Raw genomic sequence first — 24,597 nt, 5'->3', positions numbered from 1 at the left:
CCACTGAACACCATTGGGCTGAACTACAACGCTGACCATGTGCCAGGCCTCCTCACCTGACATCAGTGCCTGACTTCACTAACGGTCTTGTTACTGAATGAACACAAATCCCTACAGCTACGTTCCAAAACCTAGTGGAAAGCCTTCCCAGAAGAGTGGAGGTTATTATAACCGTAAAAGAGGCGTGACGGGATGTTCAACAAGCACATATGGGTGTGATGGTCATGTGTCCAGAAACTTTTGCCCATGTAGTGTATCATTTGCTTGAGGCCAGGCCCTTTGCAAAATACTACTCGTCACTCGTAATGTCAGATAAGGCAGTAAAATTCAGTTGAGAGGAAATATGTTTTGATTGAGTAGTCACTGTCAGCTTTAGCATATTTCGATATAATCCTTTTACAAATCAGTTGTCTAATGTCTGACGAAAGATTGATCTGTTCTAAGTGTTGCTCAAGAGAGATCTGGTATTTAAGTATATTTAATCACTGTCTAATTTTCCACACCATTAACATTATTTGTAAAGTGTTAGATTTGACACTTCATTTTAAGATCAAAATCGTTGTCCTTCTTTTTATCTTTCAGCTGAAAACTAAGGTTTGGGGTTGTTTTTTTTTTGTTTTTGTTTTTTTTACACCTGCAGTTTAGTTTGAAACAGAGCACGGTTTGCATGAAAAATTGCTAATGCGAAAGCTGCCTTGCGAACCAGGAAGCACACCACGGTACCGAACCCGAGACTTCCTGTAGGAAGTAGGAAGGAGTTCGGCTGCACTGGAGCTGAGCCGCGATTCCCGTGAACGTGAACTCAGTTCGTACTCTAAACTCATTCAGAAACTAAAGTAACCTGCGTCTGTGTTTTAGTCAATGATGACATCATTAGTTTCCAAAATACACGTGTACCACGAGTGGCAGGGGAAAGTTGTAGGACACAGAAGAGGTCCACTGCTGCGAATAATATCTGCTGCATATAATAGCACCAAAATAATAAAGAATAAAAATAAAAATATGGCGAGTCGCGTTGTGTTCTCCATGCTCGTTTGTGACGATGTAAGATGAACTCAAATGCACCAGGGTTCGATAGAATCAAGTAAGTCTGCAACCAGACCAATGCTGCGAGGAGCACCGGGAACAGTCGCACTCGGATTCGGACCGCAGCAAACATGCCCAGTGTGAAAACCACCTAAAAGAGCTGTCTTGACCATTTTGGACCAAGTTTCCAGTGGTCTCCCTAATAGATGTTAAATATATATCTATGTGTGTAAGTTTACCTAAGCCCAACATATACTGAGAGTTTGTTTTTCCCATAATTTCTAAATCTAAACCTAAACTTGCTGCCACTCTGGGGTAATTTCCATATTTTCAGGTCTTTTTCCTTCGCAGTGATGAGTCAGAAGAGACTGCTGCTGAATTTGTTCCAATCGGTTTGGCTTCCACAGACAAAAACAAGTTAAAATATATGCAGTCTCGCAAAGTCTCTACAGCCTCTGCCCCCGCCCCAAACTATAATGCCCATAATGCAGTGCACCTAAACTTTAACCCTAGCGTACTCCAATGTTTTTGCATACCTCCTATATAAAACTGGTTTGGTAATGTCATATAATCTGCAACAACGGTCGCTGGATATCATGGGAAGGTAACATTGTGTAGGGACGATAATAATATTTTATTGCACAAGCCTCACTAAACATATGCATTCTTGTCCTGATGGACATTATACTTCATCTCTTTTATCTTCGACGATGGAATAGTGTTCACTGGAAATGCCACTGATCTGTGTGTACTTGGTGTGTACTTAGGTCCTCATGTTTGTTCTCTCGCGGTATCTCTTTCTGTCTCTATCTCTCACGTGTCCTTGGCCAACACTGGCCTTCTAAAACGCTAGTGGCGATTTTGTGATGGGAATGATTACGGGTTCGCAAATAACATGTTTCTCACTCCCTGCTGCTGACTGTTGATTGGCCACTCTTAGCCCCATGGGCCGGACAAGCTCTCCTTTAGAGAGCCGAGAGGGAAAGAAGAAAGGATGGAGAGAAGAGTCATACATTTAATACAATCTAGACAGGAGATAAGTAGATAGATATAGAGACAAACAGGCAGAAAGTGAAGTGTTAGTATAAAACCAAAGAGTGAATGGAAACCCAAAGGAGCGAAAGAGAGAGAAAGTAGGAAAAGGATAGGTTTACTTTATCGTACGATATTTGTTTCTCCTGTGATAAAAGCATTAAGTGACTACAGCTCAGAAGACACTTACGGCTTTTAGCACAGGAGAAACAACACCAAAGCTCTGTTTATGACCCTGTAAAATCAGACTGGTTCTTCAGATTGGACCCTCAAGGTCCGTTGTCTTGCAGCGTTTAGCTCTAACCCTAATCAAACATACCCGAAAAAGCTAGCCAAGGTCTTGAGGATTACTAGAAAATTACAGGCAGGTGAGTTTGGAAGTTGGAGCTAAACTCTGCAGATTTGTAGAACCCTGTGATAGATCATGCTTCACTGTTTGTCAATATTAAATGTAGTAATATTTTAGACCTCACTGACAAGCATACGCTATTGTACGTCAATCATAAGCATAGTTACTGTAAAACACTGTTCATTTTTATTATTCGTTAAGCTTACATAACCTGTTAATTTCACAAAATGCATGAATAAAGTAGGCTTTTCCCCAGATTTCTACTAGCCCTATCTCTGAAACCAGTAGGATCTCAAACTCAAAATTATTACAGCAGAATGCTACTATAGAGGACTTATTTCTGTGAAAATTTCAGGTTCGTATCTGCTCCCCCACCAGAGGTATTCAACCCGAAAGTGAGGAGAATTTTAGAAAATTGCACTTTCTCACCTCCTTAAGGTCATAAACCTGAAATGTTCTGCATGCACACTTATGTACCTAGGACCCTCCTAAAAAGACTGAGACTCGAACACTTTAACATTGTAAACTGATAAAAGTGGAACTTTGAGCAGTCTTCCCAGTTATATTTAGAATTAAGTTCTAAGTCTAAGGAGCAAGAATGTGCAAAAGGTTTATGTATGTACATGAACCTCGTAATGTGCTCTAGAGAATAGATTTTGTCGCAAGGAGCCAGGACCATTCTGAACCGAGATATTGAGGTTTCGGTAAACAGCTGTATAACCAAAATGTGTTGTGTGCCATGACATGAAGATGGCCTTCATAGTTAAACCAAGTAACAAAGAACAAATAAACAAAAAACAAACCTGATGGTTTTGCAATGCCAATACATAGAGGCAATTGGCAAAAAAGAAAAATTTAAAACAGTCAAGCAACTTTATAATTACTGGACCACTTGAGATGGACTGACCCATAAGAGAGAGGAGAGAGAGAGTATAACATCTATCCCACTATGAAAAGTATGGGCAATTTTGCTCTCTTTGACTCCCAGCCATGGATGGTTGTGGCATGAAACTCACGATCGCCAGGCAATAGGGCGGACTCTTTTTAGTTGCAAACACATGTTGAACTGAAGTTTATATCTAATGAATTATGTATATAAATTAACATATATATATATATATATATATATATATATATATATATATTTGCAGTTCTTGGTATTATTTTAGATATTAGGTCGAGTTACCAAAATCATTTTTTATCAGCTCTGCTTAAACCCTGCTTCATGCATTCATAACCTTGCATTTAGTATTCATACCCTGTGCTTCTTACACATTATACCTATACTAGGGTACACGAACACATCATAGCACAAATCAAATATAAACAGCTATTTCTTATTACATATAAAGCTATACACAGCCTCGCACCTCTCTGACCTCACACAATTCTACTACTACTGTCTATCCATCCATTTTCCATACTGCTTATCCTACACAGGGAATCTGGAGACCCAAGGGACTCGGGGCACGAGGTGGGGGACACCCTGGACGGGGTGCCAACCCATCGCAGAGCACAATCGCGCACACACACTCACACACCACGGACAATTTAGAGATGCCAATCAGCCTACAATGCATGTCTTTGGACTAGGGGAGGAAATGGGAGAACCAGAAGGAAACCCCTGTAGCACGGAGAGAACATGCAAACTCCACGCACATACAGTAGAGCAGAGGCAGGATTCAAACCCGCAACTCCGGGGATGTGAGGCAAACCTGCTGACCACTAACACCTTGCCCCCTTTTCTTCCTCTTCTTCCTCTTCTTCTTCTTCTTCTTATTATTATTATTACATTGCAATGTGATATGTTTCCAGGTCACAGTCTTCTAAGCCAGTTGTTTTTGTGATTTTCTTTTTTTAATTGGCAGTCTGTGGTATTAGTCTGAACCTGCATTAGACAGTGAGATGTGTGTGTGTGTGTGTGTGTATGTGTGTTCTATGAGTGCTCAGGAACACACGCAGCGAACGCTGTTCTTCACCTCGGAATTTGCGCTGCCTATTTTAGCCTTTTAATCTAGTCGTGTAGCTGCTTATCGGCATTCAAATGAACATCTGCATGTAGCTCAAGTGCTCTGTAATCGCTTAAAAGCCCTGGGATTAGGAATGCCTGCTGATGAGCAAGCCGCACCCTCGGGCTCCCATCATGCACTCTGTTCCAGAGGGTCTGGAAACCATGAAGAGACAGGCTTTACTACAGGTTGCTTTAATAGACTTTGAGGCGCCTCAATGGCACACAGGATGTGCACGCTGTAATTTCATTTATGATCTTTTAGAAACGGATTTTGAAGTTTTTCTGATTAAAATGGCCTTTAATTATGATCCCGATTTTCGGTGACTTTTAATTCTTTTTCTCATCTCAGTGTCAAAACAGCCAGCTTAGAAATAAGGTTTTTCAAGGAACCAACTGCTTAAAGGAAGCCGTATGTTCTCCCAGCTGAGTGAAGTACTTTCCTTAAATTGTTTACTTCAAAGAAATAAAAGTCGACTGAGTAATCCCTCCTCCAGAACGTTTGAGGAGAAAATTACAGAAATAATGAGAACTTATGTTTATTGCTAACATGGAAGGGGTTTTTTTTATTTTTCCTTCTTTTTTTCCTGTTAAGAATTGCTTCATCAGACTACCAGCTGCCAAATGATTACCTGTATTTTCAAAGCACTTTTGTGTGAATTGCTTCCTGTGGACTGTTATAAATATTACATTATACTGTATATAACAAACAAGCCAGATGATTCACAGGTTCAGCTGTGAAAAACAAAATTTCCCCATTTTTGTGGAAAGCTTAACATTTCCTATAATACAGCTCATGGTGCAATTATGTATTTATGTCACGGGCTATTAAACAATCCTGTACCAAATGATTGCGTGAGATTTCTTAGTTGCTAGTCATAGCATAGCTTATTGTATACATTCATAAGCTTTGATATAACCCTACAATAAACTCAGGTGTCTGTGTGTGTACACTTTTCCAGTTAGGTTTCAGTCTTTGTGGATGTTCTCTCTGGTCTCTCTCACAAGCGTAGGTTTGCTCTGGGTTCTCTAGTTTCCTCCCACTGTCCAAAAACATGGAAGTGGATTGGCTACATTAAATTGCTCATAGCTGTAAATGTGTGTGTGTGTGTTGTGCCCTGCAGTGGCCTGGCGTCCCATCCAGGGTGAATTCTCCAACTTTGCTCTCAGTGTTAACAGAAATTGCTCTGGTTACTGAAGCTATTGATATCGATGGTGGCTTCTAGGTTGCTGCGCTTTATTAAACAGCTGTTCATCTCAGTTTTAGTGAACTAAGCAGAATCCAGTGCTGGTGCATTCAGTTAGCTGAGAAATGAAAGACAATGTGGAAAGGAAATCCAGATGCATTCTTCTTTCTCAAGTTAACATACTCTATTTCTGAGTTAAGTATTTGGGTGGTTGAGATTTTTTTTTTATGCGTCTGCTACGGCTGCAACTAACGATTATTTTCATAATCGATTAGTTGGGCGATTATTTTCGATTAATCGGATGGGGGCAGGGCAAACTTTCAGTACCTTTTTTTTTTCATTTCTTTAAAATTAAATCCTCAAACTGAGTGTTACAAATATAAACTTCAGACTAAAACTTTACAACTGTTTGTCCAATTATATAAGACTGAAAAGAACACAATACATACACACACCAGAATATATATATATATATATATATATATATATATATATAGACAGAGAGAGAGAGAGAGAGTATTTATGCATAATTTTTTTATGGATGCACAAAAAGCACAGAATTAAACTACAGTCCTAAATGAATAATAAAAACTCACTTTCACTGCACCTTGTGGTTTCTGTTCCTCACTGCCTTTAGACATATTATTTCACTTGTGTTTACTTTTGATCATAATGTTTTAATTAGACATTACAGATCTTACTCGCACTCCCACTGTTACCACTACACTGCGAGTGAGGAGCAACGCGACCTTGTTACTAACACATCACTTCCGTTATAATAAACAACAGAATTTACTCCGCAAGCGCACAAATACAGCATATAATGACAAACTGTCATTAAAATAAACCTCTTAAGCAACTTGCACCAGTTTCCCCAAGCACTTGCACATGGTGGAGCATTTTGAATATAAACATAAGTTTGTGCTCGTGCATCATTGTCGTGCTTCCGTGCTACACAAGTTCTGCTTTGTAAAGTTTGCAGGTTACGGTCTTCTTCACTGTGTTTAATATAAAATGCTCCCTGCCTTAGAGGACTTGGAGGAAGCACACGTTCTTCCTCATGTTGGGAATAAAAAGTAACGTTGACAAACAGTAAACTGAAGAAAGTCATTGTCGGTGACTCTGGGTATCTGCTAAAGTTAGCGGCATCGCATTACATGCATATGACGTCATGCGTCGTCGACTAGGAAATGGCTTATACTTCCGGTTAGTAAAAAAACACGCTAGTCTTACATTTGAGACAATATTACTTTTCTAAAATTCACACACTAGATGGTAGAGCACACAGTGCATAGTGTAAGGGTACAGTACTTCATTTGGGACACAACTTTAGTATTTACTCTCTGAAGCGTGTTTTCGGAACAGAAGTAAGGAAGACCAACTAATCGATAATGAGATTCGTTGACAACGATATTCATTATCGATTATTATCGATTAGTTGTTGCAGCTCTAGCATTTGCTTTTCTTTACATCATGAATGTCACCACTTTAGCAATTCAGCTGCTTCAATTCTCTCGTCTACACTAGGGTTGTCATGTTAACTTTCGAACTCTGAATATTCATTGAGTTTAAGACAAAACTGCACATTTTGTGCTTTCGAATTTAAGATGTGTAGCAAGCACTAGCATTTTAATGAAAACATACTAGTGAACAAATGAGATGCAAGATATTAACAATACACTAACAATGTTTTCTGAAGAAGAAAAATCTAGAAAGAACAGGTCTAGTGTTTCAAATAATCTAGTCATAGTCAGTAATGTCAGGGATTGAGCCGTTTAATCTGAACAGTGAATGAATAACGGTAAACTGAAGCGCTTGACTAGCGGGTTAATTAACGCATCCTATACACATGAGATTAATCACATTTACACAACATAAACCTAATATTACATCCTGCTTCTGCACAAAATGACACGAATGCACAAGTGAAGTTGAACGTAAGTAAGACGCTGGGTAGAATGGGTAAGTCAGGTTGTGAATACACTCTTTCCGTAACAACGCAGTAAAACACGGACAACGAACAACTAAAGCATAAAGAATTCATAATATTGTATTACAGTAGTGTACTCAATGTAATATTATTATTTCGAAAGAACAGGTTTTCACAACAAGGGCAGCTTTCACATCTTTTTGTCGATACATGTTTAAGTTAATATATAAAATATGTGAATATTTGGTTAATTTTTGCATTTTCTTATCAACTAAAATGCCGTTGACTAATATTCCATGCCATTTAGGTCAGAGTAAAAGTGACTAAAATTAACAAACATGACATGACGAAGAGAAAAACTATTTTTTGACATTCCAATTCCACTTAAAATGACAATAATATCAATATGGTTTATCGCAATTATGTCTGGGACAATATATCGTCTGACAAAACTAGTTATCATGATAGGCCCAGTGCCAAGGTCAAAGTTAGTCTTCACCCCCGTGACATGTATATTAACATGTCTTTTCACTTCTTTTTTTTTTTTTTCATCATTCCCATGAATCACGCAGTGATGTAGTCAAAAGTCAGATCAGCAAAGAAGTTGCTGCACTGGAAGTGTGGAAGGCTTTCAGCGATTAGTACAGTTGATTCATGTACGATCCGGTCAAAGACATGAGTCAACATGGAAAAATAAGGTCACATTTGATTTCAGGTTGTCTTTTAAGGTCACTTTATTAAAGTGTGTAGGGCTGGTCAGCTGGTCACCTGACTTTCATAAATCAGGAAGGTGTTTTTGAGAGAGTAGATAATTGCATTGGCCTCTGTTCCTTCCTTTTCACCTCAGTGACCAGCTTCCTACTCACAGCATTCCTGTGTAACTGGCCTCATTCTCATCGCTGGATCACCATTTCTTGCATCTCTTTACTCAACCCATCCCCTGACACCTCTGATAGTTCACTAGATTAAGTGGTATGTCAATAGCACACGTCACTTTTACTCTGCCATCGCAACAATTTGATAGCACGTACTTACGCTTATTCTTTCGTTGTACGTCACTGTCTAATTTACCATATCGTGATCTCAGCCTCAATGTCCACATATGTGTTTGTTCATGTCAGTAAGTGTTTGTGCTGTCAATGTTTGAATCTGAGCCTCGTCATAAGCATTTAAATGCCCAGCGTACCCGGTGTGACTGTGCAAATGACAAATAAACGACTCTTGACTCTTGATGTTTTTGTGCCATAGCCCCATTTACCCAGCATGCTCCCCTCCTCTCTTCTCTCACCCAGCATGCTCACCTATTATTTCATAGGGGCTTGCGGCTCTTTGCTAGATCCCTTTCCCCATCCGGGACTCGTATCTTATTTTTTTTCTCCAGCTCCAGTACTGACCCTAGTGCTACTCCCAACCCAGCAAGCAGCTACAGCCCTAGTTTCAGCTGCTGTGGGTCCCACCATCACTTTTCATGACACAAAACACACTGTGAAAGTTTTAATAAATGAATTGCTCACACTTTATAGCAAGTCTTGACTGGTCATTTTTCAGTTCTGCTTAACAGATCGAAATGCTCCAGATGCCACGCCCATTTTCCCCCAAATACACTAGAAGTACAAAGACCATTAAAATAGTAGAATTGTAAAGTTCGAAAATTGGATTCTAATTTTGCACATACCTTTTAAACGGGCTTATCACTCATTTAAACAGGCTTATCAATCAAATCAGTCATTTGAACTGTTCAACAATTTGTGTTAAACAATTTGCATTTAGACCAAAAATTCCATTACGTGACTGTCTGTCAGAAAGTTGGACGTGTTACATCTCAGTTTGACCATGATCTCTGCTCTTAGTGGATGATGGATCAAGGACACTGGAGTGTGGTGGCTGAGTGGAAGCCTTGTGTCTCTGTTATCTCTTTTATTTTTTTGTCTCATTCAGCCCCACTCTCTGGCCAGTCTGTGGCCTAATGAAGAGCAGCAAATGAAATGTGTGATTGTGTTTGATAGGAAGTCGGTTTCCATTAGAGGGCCATTGTACACTCTCTGATGGAGATCTCTGGAGTCCGAGTGCCTGGAGAGTGTCTCAAAAACAGAGTGCTGAGCCAAATCAGCAAGGTCTTGAAATGTGAATGGATCAATGAAAGAATTTATTTGATGATTAAAATACATACAGTTGCAATCAAAAGTATTCAACCCCCATTTGCAAATCAGGTTTATTGTCAAAATGTACAGACTTTTAGCTGTTTACAATGCACAGATCAAACAAAAGCAATTGAAATAGTTCAACACAATGAACACTTCAAGTGGTTTCCCCAAATTCAACTGAAAATGCAACTTATGATTTCTCCAGTCTCAAAATTATTAAACTCCCTGTATAGAATCCCTCAGAACGGCACAAATATGTAAAACAGGTGTTGTCTCAAGCACACCTGATGCAACTAATCAAGGGCGTCAATAGTTGCAGCAGGTGTGCTTGAGCTGGAACACATGAAATATCTGAACTGGCTAGGGGTTTATTGAGTGTACACTACCTGGACAGGGCAGAAAAAGGAAGCTATCAATGAGCTGCAAGCAGATTTCTGATAAGGCAGGTTGTGAAAAACCCTCGAGTGACTGCAAAAGACCTGCAGCAAGACTTGGTGGCAACAGGCACTGAGGTTTCAGTGAGCACAGTAAGGTGCGTACATCACTACTGACCCCAAAACACAAGAAAAGTCACTCAAAATCATATAAATAATCCACAGAAGTTTTGGGATTCTGTTCTGTGGAGCAATGAAATAAGACAGGAACTTTTCGGCACAATGGATCAGCGGTATGTCTGGAGGAAGAAGAATGAAGAAAGAACACTCTGTCCACAGTCGAGCATGGTGGTGGCTCGGTGATGCTCTGGGGCTGCTTTGTATTCTCTGGCACTGGAAACCTGCAGTGTGTGGAAGGCTTAATGGATTCATTGAAGTATCAGGAAATCCTAGGAGAAAACTTCATGCTATCTGTGAGGAAGCTGAAGCTTGGGCGTCATTGGACCTTCTAACAGGACAATCATCCCAAGCATACCACAAATTCCTCCATGGCTTGGTTGAAGAAAAAGTCCTGGAAGATTCTACAGGGCCATCACAGTCACCTGACTTGATCCCCATGGAAAATCTCTGGTGGGATTTGAAGAAGGCGGCTGCAGCACGCAAACCCAAGAATATTACTGAACTGGTGTCATTGCTCATGAGGACTGGGCTAAGATTCCTCAGGGACGCCGCCAGAAGCTCTGCATTTCATTTGCAGCAGGTCATAACAGCAAAACGGTGCTCTACTAAGTACTGAAGATGCTTGCCATGAAGGGGGTGAATAATTTTGAGACTGGAGAAGTCATTATAAGTTGCATTTTCAGTTGAATTTGGGGAAACCACTTGAAGCATTCGTCGTGTTGAACTATTTCAATTACTTCTGTCTGATTTGTTCATTGCAAACTGCTGAAAGTCTGCAAATTTTGACAATAAACCTGATTTGCAATGGGGGGTTGAATAATTTTGATTGCAACTGTATAAGATGCCCACAATAAGAAAAAAAAAAAACCACAGTGGAGCTTATTTCCATTGTGGATATCACATAAAACAAAAAGATACTGTGCCGTTACTATACATGTGCTTGAACAATTGATGATGTTTTGCACATAAGATTATAGAAGAATTTGCTTGGAAAGCTGAATATTATGCTTGAGTGTGTTGTGATAATAGAGTTTGGTTTTATGTGCACACAAAATGTCACCAAACTGTGTTTGATATCTAGACTTAAGCTTGGAGCTTGAAACTGCACGTATTCCATAGTGTGACCTTTAAGAACATAAATGCTGCAGAAAGTAACGTAAAACTAATACACACGCACACACACGCACATTTGTCTTTCTAGCCTTGTGAAGACCACTGACATTATTATTACTAATTATTTCAGTACCTACACCTAAATCTAACCCTGAACTTTAATTTCAGTAACCAATAGGAAACCTTTTAGCTCTTTTATTTGACCCCAAAAGGCCAAAACTGTCAGATATTCCTGTTTTTTTGTGGGGACACTTGGTCCCCTCCAAGATCTAAAAACATACACACACCCTCTAACATAGATCACTCACAAAGTCACAAAAAAAAACCTGAACTAGAACAGGACCAACTGGGACAGCTAGTTAAATTCATTTTCTTTATTGAGAATCTACAGACAGATCAGATCAGGACACATGGGGAGTGTGTGTCATGTAATTATAAATTAATTAATGTGTGTCTGGGTGAGATATGGATGCAAAGTCAAAGCTGTCTCCATGGATAACACCGAGACCATTTGCCATTTAAATGTCAAAATGTCCCGACTTATAAAATGAGAGCTTTGTGGATGGATCCAAAGTGTCAGAGTAAATGCGTTTGAGGGTAGCATGAGGATATATGTACCGTAACTTTATATAAGAAGTGTATGAAATGGGTATTGGAAAATATTTTTGGGTAATAATGACAAAAACATATTACACTTGGGGTAGTATGTGTGTTTAACCTAAGTCCAAGAAAAACTAGGACAATGAGATTGAGATAGACATAGCTTCAGCAGGTGGACTTGCCACCGTATGGACAAACAGTGGGCAAGAGTGACCATGGTTTTACACCTGTGTGTGTGTGTGTGTGTGTGTGTGTGTGTGTACTTTGTGCTTGCTAAGTCATTTTATCATCACATGATCACATCTACATAAACCACATGAACTCTGGAATTTGACACAGACACTAGGATTGTGAGACAAAGAAAGATCTTAGCCATGTGACCATTATCACAACTATAACAATAACCATTTGTTCTATTTATTTATTTCTTTTTTCACAAGAAGACGCTAAAGCCAACATGTCCAACGTGAACACGGTTTGGAGCCATTTTCTTTCCAATGTCCTTTCAAGTGTTCTTTCCAATTCAAGTTAATTGTGAGTGGGAGTGGTCAGAGTGTCTGTGTGAGTGAGTGGGAGTGGTCAGGGTGTCTGCATGAGTGAGGGGGAGTGGTCAGGGTGTCTGAGAGAGTGAGTGGTCAGGGTGTCTGCGGGAGTGGTCAGAGTGTCTGTGTGAGTGAGTAGGAGTGGTCAGGGTGTCTGCGGGAGTGAGTGGGAGTGGTCAGAGTGTCAGTGTGAGTGAGTGGGAGTGGTCAGGGTGTCTGTGTGTGAGTGAGTGTAAGTGATTGTGAGTGTGAGTGATCAGGGTGTGTGTGTGTGTGTGAGAGAGAGTGAGTAGGAGTGATCAGGGTGGGTGTGTGTGTGTGTGAGTGAGTGTGAGTGATCTTGGGGTGTGTGTGTGTGTGAGTGATCAGGGTGGGTGTGTGTGTGTGTGAGTGAGTGAGAGTGATCAGGGTGTGTGTGAGTGTGTGTGAGAGAGTGAGTAGTAGTGATCAGGGTGTGTGTGTGTGAGTGAGTGAGTAGGAGTGATCAGGGTGTGTGTTGTGTGTGTGTGTGTGTGTGAGTGAGTGTGAGTGATCAGGGTGTGTGTGTGTGAGTGAGTGTGAGTGATCAGGGTGTGTGTGTGTGTGTGAGTGAGTAGGAGTGATCAGGTGTGTGAGTGTGAGTGAGTGTGAGTGATCAGGGTGTGTGTGTGTGAGTGAGTGAGTAGGAGTGATCAGGGTGTGTGTGTGTGTGAAAGTGAGTGTGAGTGATTAGGAGTGATCAGGGTTTCACAGTTCCAGATCTTCTATTCACAGAAGAATAGTAATTTTCTACACTGAAATGCAGTGCTGTCGTTGTGTGGAACCTAGTACGAGAGACCAGGATAAACACGTTGACATGTGTGGTGTCTAAGACAGTAGTCAGCATAACTGTTTTACCCAGAGGACCAGAGTTAGAACTCACACACACACACACACACACACACACACACACACACACACACTCTGCAGGCCAGTGCCCTCTCAAGCAATTCTGCTGCCAGACAAGTGCTATTTATAGCAAACTCTCCCATCCTCTCCCAACTCTCTCTCTCTTTCTCTGTCTCTCTCACAAAACATCTTGCAGCTCTGGTTTATTTCTTATTTCTCTTTACCAAGCTCTCTTGTCTCACTCTTCCCTTCCATCATAATCGCATTTGCTGTCTCTTTCTCTTCCAGTCTCTTCTCTTCTCTCTCCCTCCATCATTTTCCTTTTTTATCCCTTCCATCATAATCTTTTCTTTCCCTTCTACCCTATTCTTCTTTCTTTTCCTCTCTCATCCTGTCTTTCCTCGTCAGTCCCTTCAGCGTCTCTCTTTTTCCTCCCTGTCTCTTTTATCGACTGTCTACATCTATTTTCCTGTGACTTTCTTGCTGTCTCTATTCCTCTTCCTCCGCTCTCTCTCTCTCTCTCTCTCTCTCTCTCTCGTGTACTTAGCAGATGGGATAAAAATTGCGAAAGGGGATATCGACTATGCTTTTCCCTGTCTAGGGAGGCAGTTTGTCATCACAGCCACTGGGACTTGCTGCGTTCGCCTTGGCAGCTCGAAGAGGAGCTGGAGCCAGGCCAAAAATTAAAAGAGAAAGAGGGAGACGGGGTGAGAAAGATAGAGACATAGAAAGAGAGAGAAACAGGGAGATTGAAAGAGAGTGGTGTTCAGACATAATAAAAGAAGTGACGCTCAGATCCTACACTTAGGCATCCTGCGCTCCATTGCCCTTGAGAGCCTGTCGTCTTTGGGTACATGAAGAAGACACGAGTAGAGGAGAGAGGGAGGAGAAGAAATACAGGCCGCCTGCAGAGATCAGACAGCAGGGATTCTCACTGTGTGACTGTGGTGGCATTAGACGAGATGGATATGCTGCTCTCAACCTCTGTTTAAACTTCATTACACAATACACATTACTCCTCTCAATAGAGTTAAGTAGCATGGCAGTTGTGTGCTATATTTAGAGATCAGATTCCAAACACAGTGTCTGATGCCAGAAAGACACTCTGGAATCAGGGGAGAAAAAAATTCTGTTCTTGTTGCTTCATTTGGACATTTTGTGCTAATTACTAGAGAAATCATGTCAAGGACATTTCAGAGGCAAGACTGAATGTTGACTGGTGTTTTCTGGAACATTGCGCAATCTTTCTCACTCTCTCAGGACTATTTCAGGACACACTCAGCAATACCTCGATAATGGGCTTGGTTTCATTTTCAGGCCATTGAGATCGTGGTTTTCATCACACTAGGTGGTACTACTTATGATAATACATACTACTACTATAATAAAATTATTTTAATCATTTTCAGTCATTTGAATTTGATTGCGATATTTAGTTCAAATTAAACCACATATCGATGCAGGAGAGCATTATCTGGAATTTCAGCAGAGAAAACACTCTGTCTGTTTCTGTTAAGTTAATTGGCATTATTTAAATTTACACAAAAGTAAAAATATATATATATATATATAACAAAATGTCATCCATGATGCAACTGCAGCAATTTCAGAAAGATTTATAGGCTAATATGTCTTCTTTAACCACAAGCAGTTGGCAAAGCGTCCTCTCGATGTCTAACCTCTAATCTATTTAACAGTAATGAATCTTTCAAAATCGCACCAACCGACAAACCACATAAAAGACGGATTGACATTTTTGTCTCCTAAGTGTGGCCTAAGGATAGGGTCATTATTTCATTACCACGATTTCCCATTAGCAAGCACAGAACATGTCGGGAAAATAAACACAATTTGTATATTCGTACCAGACACTTGCGAAGGAAACATCATTCAGAAATTGGATTGGGGTAGAAATAGATTCAAGCAGGCTTCAAATTTATATTTATTTCTCAGTGTTAATTTATGTTCTCTGTTTGTTTGTTTTTTTTTCCCCAGGAGAGTGCAATAGAGTACTACGACTCCAAGGCTGAATCTGATTACGTAAGTGGCATTTCTGTTTTGCGTTTTGAGAATGAATTACTTAATTTGTACTGGTGCTGATTTATGTGAAATGTGTATACTTGCAGGATGTAAAGACACTGCGGTCTGAACTCCCACAATAAATGAACTGTTTTTCTCTCACAAATTGGAAACCCTAATCCTGAAGCACATCTCTAATGGTTTTAATGGCAGTCTGGGACTCTCTGGGGTGCTTTACTTGGTAGTCCTCTACAAGGACAAAATCCAAAAGATTCAATAGGCAAAGCAAGGGCCTACACACAGCAAAGAGAACCTACACCAATAGGGGTAATTGGCAAGACCTTGCAAAGATTACACGGGCTAATACTCAGGTGATGGTGACGTTTGTTGGCGAGAAGGTGAAATTTCCCAGGCTGGTGTGACAGAACCCCGTGGCCATGAAGCCTTTGGTTACTGGGAGATGAGTATGGGGGAAACATGGTGCTAGCAGTGGTGTCAGGATATCCAAACACTGGGATTGGCAAGACTTCACAAAGATGCAATGCATGTGTTAGCTTTATATATTCCTAGCTCTTCTCCTAGGAAGTAACCTGGAAATGGTGAACCAGAAGCTAAGCTAATAGTCAGTTGAAGGTGACCTCTGTTGGCAAGGAGGTGTAATGTCATGAGCTGGTGATAGCGGTTCTTTTCTGTACATGAAAGGTCACAGCTCTTTTTACCCAATACAGCCAGTGCTGATTGATTTATCATTGCCAAGAATGGCACTGATTCCAGAAGTCAGCCAACCACAAAATGCAGGACATGACTGAAGGTGAGAGAGAGTAGTACAGGGACGCACAGAGAGTGATGGAGGAATCGTAAATCAAAGAGCGATTTTTTTTTTTTTGTTGCAGGGCAGGCATGTGATTAATGGCTGGCTACTTTAGGGGCCGTCAGCATCCATAATTGGTGGATATAACTCATCATTAAGGAGGCCAAGGGGACACCCCCCTTGACACACCCTTTTGACCCCCATCTTGCCCCCTGCTGGCCTGAGAAACATGGGGCTGTAGGGCACAAAGTTAATTCCCTCACACAAATGTGCACTACACACACACAGCTTTAGCTTACTTTGTGGAAATCTCTTCAACTTCAGAAAAAAAACTACGAGCAAACAGTGATCCACTTCCTCCTCCTACACGCTCACACATCCCCCAGCCAGGCACTTTCTGTTAATGTCTGAGCGTTATTAAAGTGTCTTTTTGTTCAAGGCACCAATAATGTTAAGTCCCTGCGTTTTTTCCAATGTTGAATAATCAATTGCTTGATGGTTCCAAAAACAGGAGAAGAAAAAAAAAAAGCATAAAAGCACCTACAATTTCACTGTCGTCAAGAAATCCAGACTCTTATGAATATGAAAATCTATGGCTCATATTCAGAGTCGGGAGACTTAAGTGAAAAAGTTACATCAGTAAGATGTTCAGGTTACACACATGCGTAAGGCACTTTCCTGAGTGCCCCATTCAAATGATTAGAATTGCCTGTGTGTAGTTCCCACCTCCTTGGCTGCATCTTTCTTGAGTAGAAGCATCCAAAAAAAATTAACGTGAAGATAAAAAAAAAAAGGGATAGAAAATGTGAACTTAAAAAGCAGAATGTGTGCACAAGAAGTCTAGTTACAAGATACTAAATCAAGGTCTTGAAATTGTCATGTGTGCACAGGACACTGGATATTTTATCACGCTTTCGACTGAATATTTTGATTTCTTGAATCAGTAAAATAACAAAGTTCCTGTAAAGAAAGCATGCCTACAGTTTGAAGAAAAAGCTGACTCAGCACTCATCTGCTCCATTTCCGTCTTACTTTAAGTAAGTGTTGTTCATAATTTTATCTACAAAAGTTTGGGCCACAAGATAAGCAATGTTTCCAATTTAAAAAAACAAACAAAAAAAACAACAACTTTAAAAACAGTCATATGAATTAAGTAATAGTGTCGTAATTATGTGTCATATTTAGGTGTTTGCCCTCAAATGGCATTCCACAGTTTTAATGTATTTGCAAAGCCTAAAGCATACATTTCAGCATGACATATTGTCAGACAGCGATGCTGCGAGCCAATATTGCTCAAGAAAATAGGCTTAAATCAAAGGCAACATTTCTGTATAATTGAGACACGCTTATATTTTAGGCTAACGTTGCCCTGTGTGCAGAGCTACTGTGCAGTTCTCTGAGTGGCACTTAACTCTGTAGTTATATCTCAGGTCTGAATACTGATGTGCTCAATTTCACTCTTTAACTCACTACATGCGAGTAATTGAACTCTAAATATGGCCCTATATGCAGCTGGCCCCTTCCCTCGCAAACTAGTGTTGCGTGGCCTGTATTTGCTTATTGACTGCATTTACATTACCTAAAAAGGGAACTTAGGAAACATCTGAAATGCATTACTTTTCCCCCACCTTTTTCTGATAAACTTTCTCTTCTCAACTATCCAATGGAGTAAGAACTACAAGCTCAGGATACAAGAATAACCAAACCTCAGAGTCATCCTACCTTGTAATAATGTAAGATCCATTTTGATGAACATGAGGTTCCTTACTTCTTCTCATAATGATGTCCACACTTTCCATTCCCTTCTTTTTGTACTGTTTTTTTAAGTCTCTTCTCCTCTCTACCCACGATCCAGTAGTCTGTTCCCTCTTTCAGTCGCCTGTACTTTTCATCCCTCCAGTCCTATCGCTCCATAATTAGCTAGTCTAATGAGAATGCATGGACAGATGTTGGATTTTCCCAAAAGCATCTTGAGGTTTTCTGAGATTGATGGCTCACATGTTGCTTCGAGCATGGAGATATGCTTCAGTTATATGTTGGCTTTTCTTTGCCATTTAAATGCTGGATGACTGCTGGGGTTTGTTTTTTAGTTTTTTTTTTATACCTAACGGTCACAATAATACAGCTGGAAAAAAAATGATGTGAAATGATGGGGGAAGTTAATAGGAGAGCATAGGAGGTGTTATTAAGTTCCCTATAATCAAAACAAGGATGAAGACCTCTTCCTTTCTACTCCACAAACAAACCTGCAGCTACTGGAGACTTAATGTAAACCAAGTGTAGCCTTTCATAGCCTTTCATTCAACTGAGAATAAGGGATCAGGTATTATATCTTGAAGGTATGGAACCATCGACTACCTCAGTATATCAATCATATAGATGGTGTGGGGGACATGCATTGGCCTTGCTCTTACTAAAGACCTCTGAAAGGTTGTTACAATGGACAGGGATCTCTAAATGTTCCTGGTCTGTTGGGCTCTCAGCAGAAACAAATGACTGCATACAAGAGTCTGGCCATGAAACAATGTCTAATTTGTTCCAGCAGATATGGTGGTTATGATTGCAGAGCCAGGGGGGACCCAAAATGCGCTAATATGAAATTCCTTGCAACTCCAGAGTCAGTCACGGCTGGAGTAGGGAGACTTTCTGCAGTGCAGAACCACAAACAACTGGAATGTAGAAGATATGAAACTCTCACGGATCCGGCTCACCATGTTAGTGGGTGAATGAATCCTGGATGACCGAATTGGCCTGCCTCTCCATTGGCATTTCTCACAGGAGGTTATTCAGTCAGAATATAGATTATTCAGGCAAGTTTATTAAAGAGTCCTAACAAGCCAGTTATAAGCCTGTTCAGTAACTAAATCTGATTTTAGACCCCTTCTGTAAGCCATGGCAAGAGCTGCTTATAGCCACTACTGGCAGCCACCATACTAAAATCCAACCAAGATGTTTTTAGCAGCTGAATGTGACCCTTGAGATAGTGACAAAAGACTTTCAGTTGTGGAAATCAAGAACATCGTCGCATATCTCATAACTTTACTATCCTTATTCCAGATGGCATTGGCTCAGTCTTGTGTCCTCCCAGTAAATGGACAAATGATGAGGGTAATCCAAGCAGAGTCAGAACATGGGAGCTTTGTGAAAGCGTTAAAATGAAAACCCTTTGCGTCAAGATGGCTCAGCATTATAGTTCTCCAGGAGAGGTAAAATGAGTAAGTTAATGGTCCAATGAACTTGAGGTGGGAAAGATGTGTAGTAAGTTCTGGAACAGTGGGAGCAATGGAAGTGAACGGCTGGCGATCTGGCTGGCGAGCTCCTCTACTAAAGCTCACTGGGCGCATAGTTATTGTTGTTGTTGAATAACCACACTTTCTGAGAACTTTTCTGAATCTGCTATCACCATATGTTAGCTGAATCTCAGGTTTTGGCAAACTAAGCAGAGACGACTCCAGGTTAAAACCCGCCAAAAATGAAAGTCTGAGGTAAGCAAACGAGTCATCTAAAAACAAAGCAAAAAGTCAAAACCATGAAACCAGAATTAAGCAGCGCGACTGAGCAAAAGGGGCAAAACAGAAGAATAAATCCAGAACAGCCAGGGCAAAGACCACACACAGGAAAACAACCTGACAAGCAGACAATACAGGTTTAATATTGTAGGTGAAGAGCATACATATACTTAGTGAAGAAGACTTGTATATTAGGAACATAGTACTAATACTGGGTAGGACCACCCTTAATTCTTAATGGGATGAATTACACAAAGTGTTGGAAATCCTTTGAGATTTGGTCCATATTGACAATTAATGCAGATTTTTCAGCTGCTTATTTGTCCTGCAAATTTCCCATTTTACCACCTAAAGGTCCTGTATTGGATTCAGATCTGGTGATCGAGGAGGCCACTGAGTTTGATACGATTGTACTTTGTGACATGGTGCATTATCACTCCGGAAATAGCCATTATTAGATGGGTAAATTGTGTCGATAAAGGGATCCACGTGGTCAGTAACAATACTGAGATAGGCTGTGGCATTTAAATGATGCTCCGTTGTATTAAGGGGCCCAATGTGTGCTAAGAAATTATTTCCCACATCATTACACCACCAACCTGGACTGTTGACACAAGGCAGTTTGGATTCATGGATTCATGCTGTTGATGTCAAATTCTGACCCTACCATCTGCATGTCTCAGCAGAAATCAGGATTCATCAGACCAGGCGACATTTTTCCAGTCTTCAGCTGTCCAGTTTTTGTGAACCCATGCCTACTGTAGCCTCAGATTCCTGTTCTTGGCTGACAGAAGTAGAACTCGATTTAGTCTTCTGTTGCACCTCAAGGTTCAATGTGTTGTGGGTTCAGAGATGCTTTTATATGCTCGACAGTTGTAAGTAGTGGTTATGTAATTTACTCTAGCCTTCCGGTCAGTTCACACCAGTCTGGCCATTCTTCTCTGCACTCTCTCTTCAACATGGCATTTCTGCCCACAGAACTGCCACTTACTGGAAGGTTTTTTTCATTCATCCATTCTGCCCACCAGCAATGATGCCATGGAAAAAGTAATGGAGATCACACTGCTTCCCCACCATTCTGATGTTTGATGTGAACATTAACTGAAGCTCTTGACTTGTATCTGCATTATTTTATGCATCACACTGCTGCCACATGATTGGCTGATTGGGTAATTGCATGAATTAGCAGGTGTACAGGTGTTGCTAAAAGAGTGGCCAATAAGTGAAGGAATTAGCAACAGGTAGAGGCAATTTAAAAACAGACAAATCTGAACATTTACATATTTTGGATTCTGGGAGTTGGAGTAGCCGGGGGATGGAGCAGTTGTGACAAACGGGGTTATTATATATTCTGATTTTATACATGATATCCACATGAGTCATTGACTTCTCTTTCTATGTGGAGAAAATGTGAAAAATCCCAAACTTTAATTCAATATCAGTGATTTAGAGCCCAGAAGTAACTACTATAGGATTAAAGCGCTTTCATTCATTCTGCTGGAAGCACAAGGATTTCATGTTGTTTTCATTTTCTGCCCCCTTAGATTAGACATACACGTTATGTAACAATATATGGAGGCAGACAAATGTGCAGAAGCAGAACTATAAACAAGGCCTCATTCACACCTCTTTCACACATCTCTGAGGCAATTCCGGGGACTAAATGCTTGCATTTACACTTGTATGACTACAAGCCAACACAACACAAACACAAATTCCTCAACACCTCATAAATATTTTGCCAAATTATCAACTAAATTGCTCTTTTGGAGAAAACCTTGGCAATACAGCAAGTCAAACATATAGTACAAAATACAGCAGCACTTTCTCAAACAAACCCTGACATAGACATGCATATGTACCAGCAAGATAAATTTGAATTGGAAAACAACAAAAAAAGAAGTCCTCAGTACTTCAAAATCAAACGATATCTTTATAAACCCAGATGGTAAAATGACTTCACCTGTAATTGATTCGTTTGTCAGTGGCCCAAGAGCACAATGTTATTTACGCTAAACCACCAACATCTGCTTTCTGGAGGGCGTTCCATCAGAATAAATGACAGAGAAATAACTAATAGCTCAGCAACATCAAGCTGACATCAGCATGAGCCTATGTTTTGAATTGTTTGTAAACGTAATCTAAAACGTAAAAATTATACTCGGTCTATAAATTAATTACATTATAATGTTGTTTTTGGACACATGGTGATTTTCCAGCATCGACCTTAACAGTCCATTGTAATGATTGTATTGATTCATACTGTACATTATACACACTAGTAACATTCCGACAAAGAGCCGCCACAATTCAGTTCCCTTCTGGAGATCTTCTTAAACATGAGATCTTTTACGTCGCACAAACCTCAAATATATCTTGATCACTTGAGCATCTCCCTTGCTTGTTCATACACACTCACACATGCAGTGTAACAGTATAACAAACACCATATGGACTTGGTGTAGTCACTAGACATTAGAAATCATTATGGGTAGATAGCTGAGCCAAAAGACACGGATTAGTTGTCATGAGACCTTTAAATACAGAGCTAGTAATCACACAATCAGCATGCATATACTTATGTTACATGTTCTGTCACTCTGAGTGGGACATCACCATGGCAACATTTGTGTTAAAACCAGGTCACTTTATTTAAGGTTGCTTGAAGATTATTATTATTATTATTATTATTATTATTATTATTATTATTAGATTCTGATCTACTTTTATTATAATAAAATGAATTGTGACTACCCACCAAAGGTTTATATATGTAGAACCCTGGATTAAATAAAAATAGCTATATTAATTTACATACGAAATGCTATATTAAAATAGCTTATATATTTATATTTTAAAATAAAATAGTGATAAATGCAAGGAAGGGTAAACATCGAAAACAAATCTATAATGCTAATAAGTGTCATTGGTACTGTCAAGGTCAAGAAAGAATAAACCTTGTACCAAACTGTACCTGAAAAAAACAATGGCTGTTGCTTTATTTATTTATTTATTTATTTATTTATTATTTAAAAAACAGTCTGAAAATGTGAATCTGTAATGAATTACGGGGAAAAGCTGAAAAGTAGTCAGTCGACTTAGTAGTTTTATTGATGACCCACAATATATAATATACATAAAATGTACATTATAAGAATTGTCTCAACTATTCCTCTAAATTTTGCTTCTAGAAAGTAGAAGGAAACTTTATTTCTTTGGCTTTATTTCATGACGTGAAGTGACATTCTGGTGTCTACAAAATCATTTTGTAAAAGTGCATTATTTTATGTGTAAAAGTTTTTTTGTAATATTTTTATAAAAGACGGAATTCTGAAGATAGGCCTATAACCTGGCAACTTTAGTTGATGATATTAAATGTGTTTTTGGTGTCTTACTGTATATCTGAGTACATAAATAACTGGGCGGCTGTGGCTTGGGTGGTAGAGCGGGTTGTCCACTAATCATAGGGTTGGTGGTTCAATTCTTGGCCCACATGACCCCACATGACAAAGTTGAACCCCAAGTTGCTCAAGTCAATGGCAAGCTAACACGTTGGTGTGAATGAGAATGAGTGTAAAGGTTAAAAAGTGCAACCCATTTACCATAAACTCATTTATTTTAACATTGTCTAAAATACAGTGGGGTCCAAATGTCTGCGACCACTGGTGAAAATTTTGCATTGTTTTCTAATTTAATACAACGATTTTCATTACAAATTGTATTACTGACAACAACTTGAGTGAAAAGTAGAATCTTTGAAATATTGACATGAATTTCAGAGTTTCTTAGTATTCGGTATGTCCCCTTTTTGCTTTAATGACAGCGTGCTCGAGCTGGCATGGACTCCACAAGTTTGTTCAGAACCTTATGATCCATTTTAGATCAAATCCATCGGCGTGACGTCTGAACACGAGTTTCAATAGAAGAGATTAGACATGGGGAAAATCTGACCTTTTGTACAAAGCAGTTAACACGGTCAATATCACAAAATGTGCTACCATTTAAACAGGGACCTAGAAATAATGTAGAATCTTAAATATGAAGTGTTCAAGATATTGAACATTGACTTTCTTTGTTTTAAATATTTCAGAATTCCAAAACCTTCTGTTTAATTCCTATTTTATAGAGGGGGAAATCCCAGATTTTCAGTGTGGTCTCAGAAGTTTGGACCCGCTGTATAATCAAATAAATATTGCAACAAAAAAAAATCTCAGTGGTTAGGATGTTGGACTTCTGATCTGAAGGATGTGAGTTCAAATCCCAGCACCACCAAGCTATCACTGCTGGGTCCTTGAGTAAGGCCCTTAACCCTCAATTGCTCAGTTGTGTATATATATATATATATATATATATATATATATATATATATATATATATATATATATATATATATATATATATATATATATATATATATATATATAAAATTGTAAGTCGCTCTGGATAAGGGCATCTGCCAAATGCCATAAATATAAATTTTTGGAGACAATATAAATGTGATACTATTAAAAAAAAAACCCACATACACACAAAGTTAATAGTTTCACTCCTACACAAATGAATGTCTTGCTTTGTCTCAGAAATTGTGTTTGAGTCAAAGGGACTTACAAATGTCATCTACTCCATTTCCCTTTTTAACACCATGATCGAAGAGTAAACCTGTTGTTTCTATAAAGTACACAGGTAAAAGTGCTTTTTAACTCCAGGGAAATAAGTGTAACAAATTATGTACTTTGTGTTAAAAGTGCATTGAGACCTTGGAATTATAAGTTTCTATCTGGCAATTCTGTCATCTCAAACCATAATGCTTGGACCATCATTAAGTTCAAAGTGCAACTGTTCAGTGTAATAATGGAACATTTATGTTGGTGTGAATTGTAATGTAGAGGTGTGTGATATATGAAAG

The 24,597-nt window shown here is 39.5% G+C and overlaps 1 protein-coding gene across 2 annotated transcripts in view; it reads left to right on the top strand.

Annotated features, from left to right (window-relative positions):
- The window catches only part of cacna2d2a (calcium channel, voltage-dependent, alpha 2/delta subunit 2a), a 259,138-nt gene that overhangs the window by 138,098 nt on the left and 96,443 nt on the right, over positions 1-24,597 (top strand). For both annotated transcript variants that reach the window (XM_053636170.1, XM_053636169.1), the window contains exon 5: positions 15,348-15,392. In XM_053636170.1, coding sequence (XP_053492145.1) covers positions 15,348-15,392 — 45 coding nt within the window. The remainder of the gene's footprint in view (positions 1-15,347; positions 15,393-24,597) is intronic.

Source organism: Ictalurus furcatus, chromosome 11 (genome assembly GCF_023375685.1).
Source record: "Ictalurus furcatus strain D&B chromosome 11, Billie_1.0, whole genome shotgun sequence".
Taxonomy (NCBI): Eukaryota; Metazoa; Chordata; class Actinopteri; order Siluriformes; family Ictaluridae; genus Ictalurus; species Ictalurus furcatus.
The sequence above is the reverse complement of the archived record's forward strand: the minus strand, read 5'-3'. Positions and strand labels throughout refer to the sequence as shown.